General features: G+C 56.2%; 1 protein-coding gene across 1 annotated transcript; it reads right to left on the reverse strand.

The window, feature by feature from the left end:
• Positions 1-3,630: 3,630 nt before the first annotated feature.
• Positions 3,631-15,069, reverse strand: KNCN (kinocilin). The gene is made up of 5 exons (XM_030326642.1): positions 14,845-15,069; positions 9,177-9,444; positions 8,021-8,089; positions 7,238-7,312; positions 3,631-6,192 (listed from the first exon to the last, which is right to left on the reverse strand). The coding sequence occupies exons 2-5, from the start codon at positions 9,325-9,327 to the stop codon at positions 6,113-6,115; spliced, it is 375 nt and encodes a 124-aa protein (XP_030182502.1). The 5' UTR covers positions 9,328-9,444; positions 14,845-15,069; the 3' UTR covers positions 3,631-6,112.
• Between the last annotated feature and the right edge of the window lie 72 nt (positions 15,070-15,141).

Below are 15,141 nucleotides of genomic sequence, written 5' to 3' on the forward strand. Positions count from 1 at the left end.
CACAGGACTCTGCAGCAATCACAGCTCTGTGGTTATCAAACCAAGTCTGCATCCAGGCAGGCCAGACTTGGATCTCCAGCCTCAGTCTGGGCCTGTGCCTCCACTCCATGCAACTCAGCTGCCTGGAGCTAGCGGGAGGGGTGGCAGAAGGGGGTACTAAAGACTCCCTGGTGTGGACGTGCCCTTCCTGCCCTCCAGTCTGAGTCCCAGCGCTGAGAGACTTCAGCATCCTTGGCACAACCGCCCTACCCTGTGCCCTCCTACTTGGTTGGCTCCTCATCTCCAGTGCCCAGTTCCCCCATTCCACCCCAGTGACCCTTTCCCTCACCAACTCTGGCCCTCATCACCCCTGTCATCACCACGAGCCTCCTACTCTCCACCATAACCTCACTGCTACCACTATAGAAACACCAGTACAGCACCTACTATGTGCCAAACACTCTTTCAAGCCCTTTATATATGTTATATATCATCTCATTTAAGCCCCGTAACAACTCTATAGGCAGATGCTTTTGCCATCTCTGTTTTCAGATGGGGACACAGAGGCTCAGAGAGGTTGCACTGCTTGTCGTAGACATGGTGACAATATGTGGCCGATCTGGGATTCACACCTAGGCAGTGTGTCTTCTAAACCTGTGCTCTTCACTGTGACTCTGTACTGTCTCTTGCTGTGACTGTTCTCTGATCTAGTGCAGGCCTGGAACTATCAGCATTTTCTCCATTAGCCTTTAATCTCCACTTCCTTTTCTGCACACTACGTCACTTCAGTTACTCCCCTGCAATTTACCTTGTCCTGCAGCCTCACCTGTTCCTTTGTCCTTCTGCCAGAGCTGCCTAGCAAAGTCTCGACCCTGCATCGGTCAGGCTTTCTGCTTCCTCCAAGTCTGTGCCCAGTTAAGCCACACAGGTGAAAAGAAAATCACCAGCTGGCACGTCTCTGGCATCGCTCAGGCCCTCAAGGCTGTAGGGAAACCTCCCCCTTCCCAATCGGTGTTCATCAGCCTCCCTCACTGTGACTGCACCTCCTCCTGGATGCACTCACGCCTCTCCTGTCCTAAAACAAAACCAGACCCTCCTTCCACCCCACCTCTGCCTCCATATAACACTCTATTCCTTTCTTCAAAGTGTTTCCTCTTGGAAACAGTCTCCTTAAACTTCATTTTCTCCCACAAAGCCCGGACTCCCAGCCAGAAACCCGGGCTTCATCCTCGCTCTTCCTTCTCCCTCAGGCTTTCCACCGCACTTTGCCAACCCAATCCATCACCGGGCCCCGCAGATTCTTCCCTCTGAGTGTCTCTAGAACCCATCCCTTCCTTTTCAGTCTCACCGCTGCCCCACCATCCCCCTCCTCCATGTCTCCCTAGTGGCTACATCTCTCCTGGGCTCCCCACTGCTGCCATCCTGGCTGGCTTCCTCCAGGCCGCCCCCTTGATTTTGCTCAAGTGGAGCTGAACTCACCACGTGTGGCCAAGTGAACACGCTGCTTCCTGTGCCTGAAACATGGTCTACTTTCCCTTCAACTGGCTAAGTCCAGCTCAACCCTCAGAGTGCAGCCGGGACATCACTTCCCTCAGAAAACCTTCCTTAACTCCCCAAATCAGCAGGGCCAGATCAGGTGTCCAGGTCTGCATCCTCCAACTTTCTTCCTGGAGGACCAGCATTATACTCATCTTGTTTGCTGCTAGTCCCCAGCGAAGCGCCTGACTGTCCCCAGGTGCCCAGGGAATATTGGTTAAACAAACGATGAAGACAGAGGTTGGTCACAGGGGTCTCCTGGCTTCACCTGTGTCCTGGTTTTTTTTTTTTTTTTTTTTTTCGTTTATTTATTTTTGGGACAGAGAGAGACAGAGCATGAACGGGGGAGGGGCAGAGAGAGAGAGGGAGACACAGAACCGGAAACAGGCTCCAGGCTCTGAGCCATCAGCCCAGAGCCCGACGCCGGGCTCGAACTCACGGGCCGCGAGATCGTGACCTGGCTGAAGTTGTGTCCTGGTTTTGAAGTGACTCTATGCCCACTTCTCTATGCTGACTTCCTGTTCACTTTGGGCCTTGGGAACAATGGCGGTCAGCTGGGCGAGGGCTGGAGGTGGGTCCTAGGGCAAATTCCCACGGAGTTACAGAGCAGGGAGAGATCAGGGTCAGGCAGAGGGGGCCCAATGCAGTCACCCCATGCTGCATGTGCCCTTCTCCTGTTTTCCTCTCTTTCTCATCTTTTCTGGGAAGTCTGTCCCAGGCTACAGGTCCCTGACCCCTTGTCTGGGCACTACTCCGTTCTGCTGGGGTTTCGGGCTGGATGGAGCATCGCCTCCATTCCCTAAAGACTCCCCTCCTGGCCGCCCTCTCCCGCCGGTCTCATCCCCTTGACCCCCGCCCCCTCCTCAACCGCCCCCAACTCGTGGGGCTTTCACTTGCCTGGGCCGGTCGGTGGTCGGACGCTTCTCTGAGCACCCCGGGCTAGCAGGAGGGGCCGGGGGGGCACGGAGGGTGGGGGTGGGGAGCGCAGCCCCCCAGGCGGGCCCCGCCCCTCGCGGCGGCGAGCCGGGAGGTGCGGCGGCGGGTTCGGGGCGCCCCTCGCGCAGCGTCGCAGCCGCCGCTGGGCCCCTGGGCTCCCGGGTGGAGCGGCGTTCTCACGGAGCGTCCTCCTGTCTTCCTCTCCGCATCGCCCCTCTCCCCTTTCCTCCTCTACGTTCCGCGGCTTCTAGCACCTTGCCCTGGGCTCCCAGCACCCCCGCGGTTTCCAGCCCGGACTTTCGGGGCCGGACGCAGACGTTGCCACTCACTCTGGATCGAGGGACGTAGGTGGCGCGGGTTCCGTCTGCAGCCCCTGACGGATTCCCCACCTTCCCTGGAGGGAACGGGGGTGGGGCTGTGGGGGCAGGGAGCCTTCTCTCGGGAAGGGGCTTGCTTTCAGCCACCCTTCCCAGAACACCGCCCACCAATCCCGCGCTCGAGATCGGGTGTGGCCACGAGCCCCTTGTAGGAGGACACACGTGTCCCACTGGGATCTGTAAGAGGTCCAGTGGGGGGCGAAGGATGGAGAGGGAGGACTGGGTGGGAGACTGAGATGCTGATTTCCAGAACCTGGAGTTCAGCTGGAAGAGCATCTCCTCCAACCTCTGTCTTCATTCATTTGCTCATCCATTCATAAACCCTCCGCGATGTGAGCCACGTGCCAGGCAACCTTCCTCCTGACAGTGGCCCTGGGAAGGCGGCGCTACACTCATTCTCTGGCTGATGAGGAAACTGAGGCGCAAAGCCCCACAGCCTCTTGCCCAGAACTCCGGCCCCCGGACTTGTGGACGCAGAGGTGGGATGTGAGTCACCCCCAGACTCCAGCCCCAGCCTGGTCAGTCCTCCAGGTTGGCCAGCAGGGCTGTAACTTCCAAGGGGCTGCCTGGACCAAGCACTCCCCACTTCAGTGAGTTCTCTGACCCATGGTGGACTTTCCCTTCACCAGGTTAACTTCAGCTCAACCTTCAGAGTGCAGATGGGACATCACTTCCCTCAGGTTGGCTTCCTTAAACCCCCAAACCAGCAGGTGAGATCAGGTGTCCAGATCTGTATCCTCCAACTTTCTTCCTGGAGCACCAGCATCATTACCCTCTGTGGGGCCAGCCAGGCACAGCCACGTTGAGGGTTGTCAGACAGAACTGATTTCATTTATTGAACAGACCACTGGAAGAGCTCGGTCCAATGACCTGTCCATGCCCACATCCACTCCCACTGAAATACTGGAGGGTTCTGGAGCTGCTCAGAGGTGAGAGGGCACTTCCTCCCTAACACTACCCACCACACCACCCTGCCTACTTGGCCCAAACTCACCTTCCAAAGGGGGAGAAGGCATGAGCTCCACACGGACCACTCCTGTGACCAGGCTGAGGGGGTGGGGGAATTGGGGTGCAGTATGCACTTGGGAGGATGTATCTGGACATTCACTTAGACTGGGGGACAGGCGGTCTCGGGGTTTCAGGCCCTGAAGACTCCCACAGTTTCAAGGGTCCTTTGGACCTCTGCCTAGTTCTTCCCCAGTGGACATAGCCCTTGCCTTTTTATGTGTTCATTCCTTACTTTATTCTGCTCTGATCCCCACACCACTCTGTGCCGGGCTCTGCCAGGCATTGAAGATACAATAGCCCTGCCTTGGGGAGATCGTGTTGGGGAAGCGTTGGTGGTGGGCCAAGGGCTACCACCCTCCCCACAGCCCAGGTTCCACTTCCCCCCTTCCCATCCCTTCCACCCATGGGCATCTTTCAGGGTGCTTCAGGTAAGGATTAAAGATGGGCAGGAGGAAGGGTTTCCTTATTGAGCAAGGAGGGGCCGCTGGGCCCAAGTTATGTTGATGATAATGACGTTGAGGGAGTGGAGAAGGGTAAGTGATCAGGCAGGAGGGAGGTGGAGGGGAGGGAAATAGAAGGAGGGGGACTTCCCTCAGGCTGGAGGAACCACAGGCTCCACACTGGCCAGCATTTATGAGTGGAGGTCTGTCCCACTCTGGTCAGGGAGCTGGTCTCTGTGCCAAGGACAGCAGAGGGTAGAGCCTTGGGTGGGGAGAGAGGAGCCCTGACTATAAGGCCTGGCTGCACAACCTCTCACCGCGGGACTCGATGAGTCCTTTTTTCTGGAGGGCCTCAGCTTTCCCATCCGTACAATGAAGTGGCCTCTCCCACTTTTGGTTTGGTTTTGCAACGTCTGCTGGGTACATCCTCTGGCCCCTGCTCTTGAGAGGAGGAAGGTGACAAAGACCACTCAGAATGATATGGGCTGTGGGAGCACAGCACAGTCAGGGGAGGCTTCGGAGAGGAGGTGTCATCTGCACTGGTCCTTGAAGAATGAGACTCTTCCTAGCTTGTCCTCTGCTCACAAACATGAACAGAGGCCACATGGAGCAGATGTCTCTGTAGAGGTCAAACACCTGCTCCACCTTGAGGGTGTGGGTGAGTGAGGAGTGGTGTGGAGGGAGGCACAATGTTTTCTGCATAGCCACACACACGTGGGCCAGGTCCTCCTTGCCCCAAACCACAAAGATACATGGGGCCTTGACGTGACTCTCCAGGGAAAGATTGGGGAATTGTTTTTGTGTTAAATTGATGCCACTAACATTTATTGAGCACCTACTGTGTACCCTGACAGTAGCTGGAAAAGGGCAACGCACAGTAGGTTTCGGTAGGATTAATAATTGTTTTATGAAAAAGGAGACTTCAGCCTGCCTGGACCCCATGGAGGGAGAGAGGCACGGGCTGCAGGAAGATGATGGGGAGGGTGTTGTGTTAAGGGGATCCTTGGAACTGTGCCTTTCAAGGTGAGGGCTTTGGATAGGCAGAGAGGAGTGGGGGGCCTCCAGGAGAACACAAGACAAAGCGTGGAGGCTGGAATATTTGAGATTGTTCAGCAGCAGTGAGAGGGTAGGGGACAAGAGGGAAGGCTGGAGGTCTTGTCTGGGGTGAGATCACAAAAAGCCTTGGATGGTGGAGTCACACACAAGAGTCTCAGGACAGGACTCAGTTCAGGAGCCACCTCCTCCTGGAAGCCTCTAGGTCACTGCCTTACCTGGGCCCCTGTCCCAGCATGACTATTTTGTTTGTCTAGGACATGCTCCTGTCTGGTTTGCTATTGCTGAAAGCCTGTACCTAAGGAGTGGCCCAAAGTTTTTGATATCCAGAAAGAATCTGTTCCAGCCCTTCTATCTAGCCAGTGAGCTCTAGAAGCCCAGGGCCAAGCCTCAGGGGCTGAGGGGATCCTGTCTGTGGCTCCTGTCAGCCTGTGGTTCATTTCTGTGGCCAGGCTGGAGCAAGGGCCTGAGGTACCTCTGGCCCCCAATTCCAGAGAAACCAGTCAGTAGATCAAAAAGGGAAGCCTGCTGAGCTGCAGTCCAGAGAGAAAATCCACATCAAAAGCCTGATACAAGGGTCCCCTGTGGAACCTCCAGTGACACCTTTGTTTCGGGCCCTGCTCTTGGCCACGTGGGATCCATTTTCAAGAGCTTTGCTCAGGCGAATGCATGTCTGGTGTCTCCAGGGCCTGGTTCACCTCTGGTTCGGACCCAGGAGGGCTCTGAGATCAGGGTAGCAGGCAGAGAGGGAGGGAGGGTAGGGGGTAACCCCTCAGCCCTGCCTCAGCCCTCCGCAGTTCCCCGGCCCCCTGGCTTCAGCTTCTCCAGTGTTCTGCTCACAGTGGACAGGCTGCTTCGGGCTCCTGGGGAAGAGACCAGCACAGGGCTGCCTGAGTAGACAGATTCCGGATCAGAGCAACCCAGAGGGACCAGTGGGGAGAGAGGGGAGTCCCAGGGACAGTTTCGGCTGAATTTAAAGAGGCACGGATGGTCAGAATGGCTCTTCAAGAGGACAGCAGCATGGTGGGGGCAATTACAGGCAGGACTCGGGGCTGACTGCCTGGTTTCAGTTCTGGCCCCAACACTTCCTAGCTGCCTTACTTAATCTCTCTGTGCCTCAGTTGCCCCATATATAAAGTGGGCCTAATTACAGTACCTCCCTCATGTGGCTGTTTTGAGAATGGAACAAATTAATATATGTTTGGAGCAGGGTCTGGAATGGGGCCTTTTGCTGGGATTAGGCATCCCACCACTGGCAGTAGATGCTGTGGGCGAGACCCATCTTTGAGAAACTCCTGCCCTAGAATTTTCCAGTGTGTGGAGGTAGGGGAGGAGGAAGATGTTCCATTTCAGTTACCAGCTCTGAGAGTTGGATTCCATCATGGGAGAAGAGAGTGAGAAAATATAAACTGAGACATGGGACCAAGGGTCGGTCCCAGTGTCCATGCCGGGCACAACAGAGAAGCCCTGAGGTCAAACAGGAGCCCGGCTCAGCTTGGAGCGAGAAGGGTTTTGACCAAACACATGGAAGAACTGGCTAACTCTGCTGGCTCCCGGTGACTGGAGACACCCCTTCTGCATGTCCCTCAAGGCTTCTCCCCGGGCCCCCCAGAGCTGCTCAGCCAGAGAGCAGAGGTGGAAGATGGATTCTGGAATTTTTAAAACTTACCCTCTTTGGGCGCCTGGGTGGCGCAGTCGGTTAAGCGTCCGACTTCAACCAGGTCACGATCTCGCGGTCCGTGAGTTCGAGCCCCGCGTCGGGCTCTGGGCTGATGGCTCAGAGCCTGGAGCCTGTTTCCGATTCTGTGTCTCCCTCTCTCTCTGCCCCTCCCCCGTTCATGCTCTGTCTCTCTCTGTCCCAAAAATAAATAAATGTTGAAAAAAAAAATTAAAAAAAAAAAAACTTACCCTCTTTATTGCCATTGGTGCTGGATCTTCCCTCCCCATGGTCTGGCCCCGGGTGGGGGTGAATTCTCAGGCTCCCTGCATGATAAGATCACCCCAAGCCCCCTGGTTACTAAGCCATTCTCAGATCAAGTCCTGCTTTGGGAAGGGAAGACCTGCCTGTTGGCTCATCTCCATCCCTGCTGCTGTCTTCACTCCACCACATTCCTTTAGGCCTCTCACATGATCTGGGCTGGTTTGGGAGTGGAGATGGGAGAAATGGGCCCTTGAAGGGGAAGATGGCAAACTTTTTGAGGAGGAGGTGAGGGTCGTGAGGAGAACTAGGGATATGGAAAGCCCCCCAGGATTGATGGAGATGGTAGCATGTATGTGGGGAGCTGAGATGAATTGAGGAGCTATACAGGGGTCCTGAGGTCTTAGGGGAGGTAGAGGGTTTTTATGGGGGCTCAGGAATGAAATGCGCTTATCTGGAGATCTCGGAGGCTTTGCGGGAGTTGGAGGCTCCCTCTGGGGAGATGGGAGTTCTAGGTGCTCTGAGCTGGTTCAGGCACCTTTGGAGCAGGCAACAGGCTGGAGTCTGTTACACCGTAGTCATGGCAATGCCAGAACACACACACACACACACACACACACACACACACACACACATAGCAACTAACACAGCCAGGATCAGTCACACACAGGGTCTCAGTTCTGCCCCAGAGTGGGCCACAGACTTACACACAATGGGTCTCACACAACAGTCCTTGGAAGAGGGCTCTGCTGGGTGCTGGGGAGAGGACTCACCTATGGTGGGCAGGATGTGGTCCAGGTTGAACCGAGCCTTTAGAAAGGGGTAGGCCAAGATGAGGAACCCTGAGAAGAGAGACACAGAGGGGTTCTGTGATGGGGAAGGGGCCTGGTTAGTGCAGGCTGCATGGGGCTGTGGGTAGGCTGTGAGCCTGGGGGTGGTTTATGAGGGTGATATGGATGGGCATGGGAGGAGCATGAGTGTGCAGGTTGGGACTGTGAGTGCGTAAATGTGAGCCTGCGGGAGTTTAGGGGGGCGGCTCCCCATCACCCAGCCCTAAGAGGGGGCAGGGAGTAGTGCCTCTTTGGAGAAGGGGCTACAGGCTGTGAAAGCCCGGGCTCCCGGCTCCAGCCTTCCCAGGTGCTAAGCATGTTCTCAGCTGGCTGGAAGTGGGCCCAGCTACATCACCACCACCACCACTCCTCTGCCCCAGTCTGCCCCAAGCCCGGGAGCTTCTTAGCATGCTCCTTCCCACCCAGACCTGTGGATGGCTTAGCAGAAGAGTGGACCCTGCCCTGCCCACCTGCATTTCATCCCCAGACCAAGTGTCTGTGGCTCTTGGCAGGAGTTTGCAGGTACAGATGCCAAGAACCCACCCTTCTGGTGCTTCTGGCTCTGCTTTTGGCCCAGGGTGGTGGAGTGGGGAGGGACAGCACTCAGCATCAGTGCAGGGATATCAGTGGGACTGGCCCAGATAGAGAGATGGATGGATGCCTGGACAGATAGACAGATGCCCTGCCAAGAAATACCAGGAGAGAAAAAGAAACGCTTTGAGTTGGATCCTCTCTTGGCTCACAGAGTGTCCCACTGAGACCCCCGTCCTCTTTTACCTGCCCCTGTCAACCCACCCTCAACAGGCTTATGAATTCCACCAAAAACCCAAGAGCCCAGGGCTTGGGACTAGAGGGCCAGAGGGGAGCAGCCAGAGAGGAGCATGACGACCAGCTCCCTTCTCCCAGTCTCCCTACCCCAGGCAGAAGGAAGCTTACTCCAACCCTCCCCTGCCTCCCTGCGCCCCCGACGGCTGCTTTGCTCACATCTCTTTAGCTTCTATGGTCCCCAACCAATTCCTAGTAAACCAACCCTTGCCTCCATTTCTCATTCACTTGACTATGCCCCCCCGCTCCCCCTCCAAGCCCAGCACCTGCTCACCCAGACTGGCGGCGCCAATAAAGATGCCACCCACGGCGGCTGCAGCTTTGGACACGGACACACCGATGATGATGCTGCCAGCCACCAGGCCGAGGGCCACACAGGCTAGCTGCAGGCAGCGGAAGTCTCTGCTGCTGATGGGGATGTCCATGCAGGCCTACCCAGGGTACCGTCTGCTGCCAGGGGGGCCTGTCCCCAGGAGAGCCCTGGAGGTCTCCGTCCTCTTGGATGTATCTTTGCTGGAGCTCCACCTTCAGAGTGGGAGTTTCTGGGCAGGAAGAGTCGAGGCTAGTAACCCTATCCCACAGCTCTCCCAGGGGCCCCCAGCCGCACCTTGACCTAGGATCCCTGCCAGGTCGCCCCAGCCTACTCTTCCTCCCCGGAAGGCCCCTGAATGTGGAGGCCACTCTTGGGACTCCTGCCTGGCCACATCCTGCCTTGGCTGCCAGAGTTCTGGAGAGCCGGGCCTGCTGTACAGGGTTCTCCCCTGTTAGCTTCCTCTCGGGAGAGCTTAGCCTGAGCTCTCCTGCTCAGGATATCCTGCCCTAGCTCCCTGGAACCTGCTTGGCTGCCCCTGGGCCTTGGCCTATTAAAGTTTGGCCTATTAAAGTTTAAAGCGGTGGGGGAGGTTGGTCCAGGGGACACAGGTTTCTCGGAGAAGCGGACAGCAGGGAGGTCCTGAGTTATTCATGAGACTGCAACACGAGCTGCCACCTGTCCCAGATGCCCACGAGGGCACGCAGCCCGGGTTCCACTGCTGGAGGGGGCAGGGTGGACTGGTGGCTTCATGCGGGGTTTAGCGGCCAGGGACGCGAGGAGACTCTCCGGCTACATGCTCAGGGCCCACCCTGCTGTCTTCGGCCATTTGGCACACGAGACCTCTGCTCGGGGACTCGGAGACAGGCACAAGCATGAGACACAGGGGGCCTAGAGGAGGCTCAGAGGCCAGAACAGTGACTGGGACAGGAGGAGAAAAAGAGGTTCACGCTTGCCCCCTTGCTCCTCCCCCCCAGCCTGTCAACCTCTGGTCTCCTAAGGGGAGCAGGGCTGAGGGGTCCTGATTTGAGGCTGATCTCAGGGGACCTCCTTCTCCTCAAGTAGGCTTGGTACCCACCCCCCTTTTAGTTGCCAGTGGGCTGGGAGGGATCCCTGGTAGGGGTCTGAGAGGGAAGAGCAGGGGTGGGGAGGCATGAGATAGGAGGAAGATAAATATGGGGAGAGGATTGGCAGGGGTGGAGTGTCAGCAGCTGGGGTCAGGAGATAGGGACATGGCTGGCACCTCTCGACCTCCTCTGCCCGGCCTATCTGACCTACTTGCAGTACCCACCAGTTAGAGGCTGGGCATTTGTAGCCCTATCCCACCCCAGACACAGCCCTCGCCACTGACTGCAGTCTCTGGGCCTTTGTGGATAAGGACCTCCCCGATCCCAGAATCTGGGCCTGCTTCTATGCCTGGACCTAGGCACCTGGGCACTGTTCCCAGGGTCCCATCACTGGCCCCACTGGCCTCTCTTTGTGTGCCTCTGTCTCCGTGATGATGTCTGCCACCCAGCATAGCCAGGCCAAGGTCCTCCACCTCCATAGCTACCCACTGCCCCTCGCTCTTCCCCTTCTCTGCTGCTGCCTTCTGCTGAATGTCTGCTTAGCTGTCTGGAGAGCGCCTCCTTCCTGCAGGACCCTGCTTGGCCAGCCCCAGCTCTGTGAAGCTGTTCCTGACCATGCCTGAGGCGGGCGGTGGGGGAGGTGGTGCTGCCTACTGCTGCTCCCGTGTCCCCCATGCTGCAGTGCCCACCATCTGACCTCATCCTCTGTCTCCTCTGTGGACTGTGAGCCCCTCAAGGGCAGACTCAGAGTGAGCTCCACAGAATGCCATGGCTAGAAGGGACTCGGGTGAGGCTTCCGAACACAAGGTAGAGTTCAGGGAGGGCTTAGACCTGCACGACCACCTCAGGTCCTCAAAGAGGAAGGCTACAGGCACCCTGGGACCTCTGCCTCTAACAAGGGGCTTTTCTTGGGTGGGGGTGGGGGCCTGAGAAGGCCAGGGTCACCTGACTGAGCTTCAGCTGAGGGAAGGCACTGCCAGGAGGCTGGAGAGAAGCCTGAGGCAAAGACAGGTGTGAACTCAAAGGTACATAGAGAGGAGGGGTGACTGCAGAGCACCAGGGGGCCCCAGGCTGTGTCCCTGGGCCCCAGAAGAGGAAGCCCCCGGAGGTGGGCATTCCCCAGTTACAGCGGCTGCTGCCAACGTTCTCTGTGCTTCTCTCCAGGATGAGGTCTGATTATTCCTCTAATTAGGCATCAAATGACAGCCCATGTCTCTGTCACACATAATTGACCCCCCCACTTACTAGTTTTAGAAGGAGCTGTCAAAATAATTGTTTATGAAAATGTGTTCTGAGATTTTGAGCTTTGGGAATCTCAAAGCCCTCACCCCCGTTAAGTGTTTGCATAACTCAGGCTGGGCAGGGTGTAAAGCCAAGGGCGGCTCCCACGCCGTCAGCGAGACGGGCACCTCACACTGTGGGTTTTGGGCCAGCCACTCCACCGCCTGAACCTCACTTCGCCCATCTGGTGAAGGGGGATGGGGATGGCAGAGGCTGGAGTCAGGAGGGCCTGCACATTGTGAGTTTCAGCTTCCAGAAGAATACTCTGACCTCTAAAAACTGGAGACCAAAGCTAAATTAGAGGGTTTGGGGTTTTTGTTTTTGTTTTTGTTTTTTTGACATTGTAAATTCCTCAGGGCACAAAGTCAGAGGAGGAAATACGGAGGAGAGACACATGAAGCTATTATCAGTTACAAGATCACAGAACTACAAATCCATGCAAGCTCCTTTATAGAACAGATGGGGAGACTGAGGCATGGGGAAAGGAAGGGTTGCCCCAGAGACCTTGACAGAACCTGTGTCCAGATTCCCGGCTCAGCTCAGAAGTACTCTAGCATTTCTTTGTCTCTGAATTTCTAAATTGTCTTATTTGAGGTGGGAGGAATTGGCAACCCCACCATCAGAGGGAGGCACTGTGTTCAGTCAAGGCCTCCATTTTTTCCATCACGACAGGGGAGTGTCTTTAAAGGCTTCTTAAAACCTTTGGATGCCCATTCATCCATTGGTTATCTTAAAACCTTTGTGACGCCCACTCTTCCATTGATTAGAAATATAGAGAGGAAGGCTTGCCAATTCTTTCCTCAATATAGGCTGTTTCATCTGTGAAAAAGAAAATACAAGCCTGTCCTTGGGTGATGTGTTTCCTACAATAGGTAAGGAGATGGAGGTCCAAGTCACTAGAGACTGATCACCCCACCTGTTCCCCACCCTGCGAGCATCAGAGCCCTCCTCGCTGAAGTCTGGGTCCCCCAGGCCTCTGGACTCGGGGGCTGTATAGGCCATGGGTCATCTCTGTCTCTGGGCAAGGCCGGGGTTGGAGTGCCTGCCTCTGCTCCTTCTTTCCCAGAGGTGCCAAGTCCAAGGCTGGCCTGGGGTGGGGAGGAAGAGTGGGTGGAAGGCCTCAGTGTGGTTTAGTTCTGTTTATTTTCCTTGAGAGGTGAGGACCCTGGAAAAGAGCGTGATTAATGCACCGATCCCCTGGGGGACGGGCAGCTTTCCCAGACTGTTCAGAAGCTAAACTCCGGGGAAGTGGCTTCCAAGGCAACTGCTACCATGGCAACAAGAGGGCCAGCCGTGGGGGGACCTTGCTCCTCGCTCCCCTCCAGACCTAAGCAGCTGGAGCAGTTGGCACGGGACCAGGGCACTGCTGTTCGTGGAACAGGGGTTTTGGGCCAGGAGGGAGGAGGGTGCCCCAGAGCTCAGGCAGGTGGACACCCACAGGGAGAAACACTTGGCTCCTATGCCCAGGGCCCAAACTAGGGGTCAGATAGGAGTCTTGCTAACTAGATTTGAGGCAGGAGACCTGAGATCTAGGACATGCCGGCTGGCTGGGACCATCTTTCTCCTAAGGCCCAGTCCAAGCCTGAGCCCTAGAACTAGGGGACTGGCCACCCAGTTAAAGGCCTCAGAGCCCCCATCAGTGTGTCTGCCATGCGTCTCTGCCCAGCAGAGCCAGGTACGTGGCCTGGGCCTCAGAAAGGGCAGGGACTTCCCAAGGCCACCCAGTGAACAGTAGCAGAAGGACTAGAACATAGGACCCCTGAAATCCCCAAACTCAGACTCTGCTCTGGGCACCACAGCAGCCCCTTGGGGACAGGGACCCCAGCCCCGAGGGGCAGAGCAGCCTGTCAGTAGGAGGACCCCACAAAGGGCTAGAAGCCAGACCCACCTGGAAAGCCCAGATCCGTCTCCACCCACACAAGCCAAGGAAAGGGGGAAAGCTCATCTCCATCACTGGCACCGAGTGGAATAATTCTGCCCTAGGAGATGGCAATAAAAACAACTACAACTATCACAGCCAACCTATACTGCGTACTTGCTGCGTGTGCCTGGAACTGCTCTAACACTTTGTTAATCAATCCACAATTTCACAACAGCACCAAGAGGTAAGCAGCCCCAATTTTTGGTTGAAGAAACTGCCGCCCAGGGCAGGAACTTGCCCAGGGCACAAAGCTAGTTAAGTAGCAGGGCTGGGACTTGAACCCCTGCAGTGCAGCTCTGGATCTCAAGTCTCTCTTGGGAGAATTCCATCTCTGTCTTCCTATCTATACAGCAAAGTAATTTTTTCCTTTCTCTGCTCAGTTCTAAGTCGGGTAACGTAATGGTACTTTACCTCATATGAAAATTAAATGAGATAATGCCTAGAACTTTCTCTGCAAGCAGCTGTTCCTTAGTAAGCACACAATAATGCCAGCAAAACCAAAGTAGGCACTGTAGCATTTAAAAGCAGAGCCGTGAAGGAGGAGAGGGGCCTTGCCGGTTGGACTGGGGTGGGGAGGCAGGCTTGTAGAGGGCACAGCACAGCCTGAGCAAAGGCTTGGAGGCACGAGAGCCAGCTGGAGCTACATGCAGCTTGGAGTCGGGGGCGCTTGGTCCAGGAAGCTCCTGGAAGTCCCATCCCAGCTGGCCAACCTGAAGGACTGACTGGGCTGGTGCCGGAGTTGGACAAAACTCCTATCATGGCTCTAAGCCCCCAGGGACTGGGAGACTTTGGGCCCAAAGGCTCCGATTCTGCAGGCCTGTTTCTCTAGCCCATCTCACTTCAGGTAGAAGACAGGATGTGAGGGTGGTAACAGTTACTGGGAAGGGAAGACAGTCAACAGAAAGTACGTCAGCATCAACACGGAAGCACCCACACTGCAGGAGAGCCCCTGGAATGAGGAGCTCCCGATCCCATCACCCCTCTCTGCTCTCCATGGGGAGAAAATCTGCCAGCAGCACCTTGTGCACTGCCCTGACCCCTCGGACCTCCCCCTTGCCGCCCCCTTCCCACCCCTGCCCTCTCCAGTGTGGCTCTGAGGATGACACGGGACGAAGCACAGGAAAGCCCTTTTGCACAATGGACACAAGAGCCATGGCTGTGAGGTGCCAGTTTTCTTTGTTCCAAGTCTGGCACAGTCCGGAGCACACAACACCCCCACAACAGATCCTTGAGAAAGGCTTAGTGCTGCTCCAGACAGATGGGAGCTTTGTTCCTGCCTGGGTGGGGTAGCTGGCCTGGGCACAGAGCACATCTAATAAAATACTTTTTGAAGACGGCTTGTGTAATGGTTACTGATAGGCACCTCTTCCGTCTGCTGAGGAGACCCTAGGGGGCAAAGGCTGCTTCTCACTCATCTCTGGGTCCAGGCACAGAACAGGAGATTGACAAATGCTGATGAACTTCATTTCTTCGAGTAAAAAGGAAGAGCAGTGATATCTCCTTCACCTGTGTCGCGGGTCCAATGAGGGGCTAGATTGAGAGGTCCCAGATTGAGAGGTCCCACCAGGCGCACCTTCTCGGCACAGGGCTGGACTCGGCCCCTCTCCAGGAGGCCTGTCTCCTCAGGTTTACAGGGGCAGAAAGGACCATCAAGAAGGCC

The sequence above is a fragment of the Lynx canadensis genome, chromosome C1 (assembly GCF_007474595.2).
Source record: "Lynx canadensis isolate LIC74 chromosome C1, mLynCan4.pri.v2, whole genome shotgun sequence".
Taxonomy (NCBI): Eukaryota; Metazoa; Chordata; class Mammalia; order Carnivora; family Felidae; genus Lynx; species Lynx canadensis.

Excerpts from the sequence above, each read along its gene's own strand:
- KNCN (XM_030326642.1), bottom strand. The coding sequence starts at position 9,327 with ATGGACATCCCCATCAGCAGCAGAGACTTCCGCTGCCTGCAGCTAGCC. Across the intron at positions 7,313-8,020 it reads CCACATCCTGCCCACCATAG|GGAGCCTGAGAATTCACCCC; the intron begins GTGAGTCCTCTC and ends CTTATCATGCAG. Across the intron at positions 6,193-7,237 it reads CACCAATGGCAATAAAGAGG|GAGCCCGAAGCAGCCTGTCC; the intron begins GTAAGTTTTTTT and ends TCTCTTCCCCAG.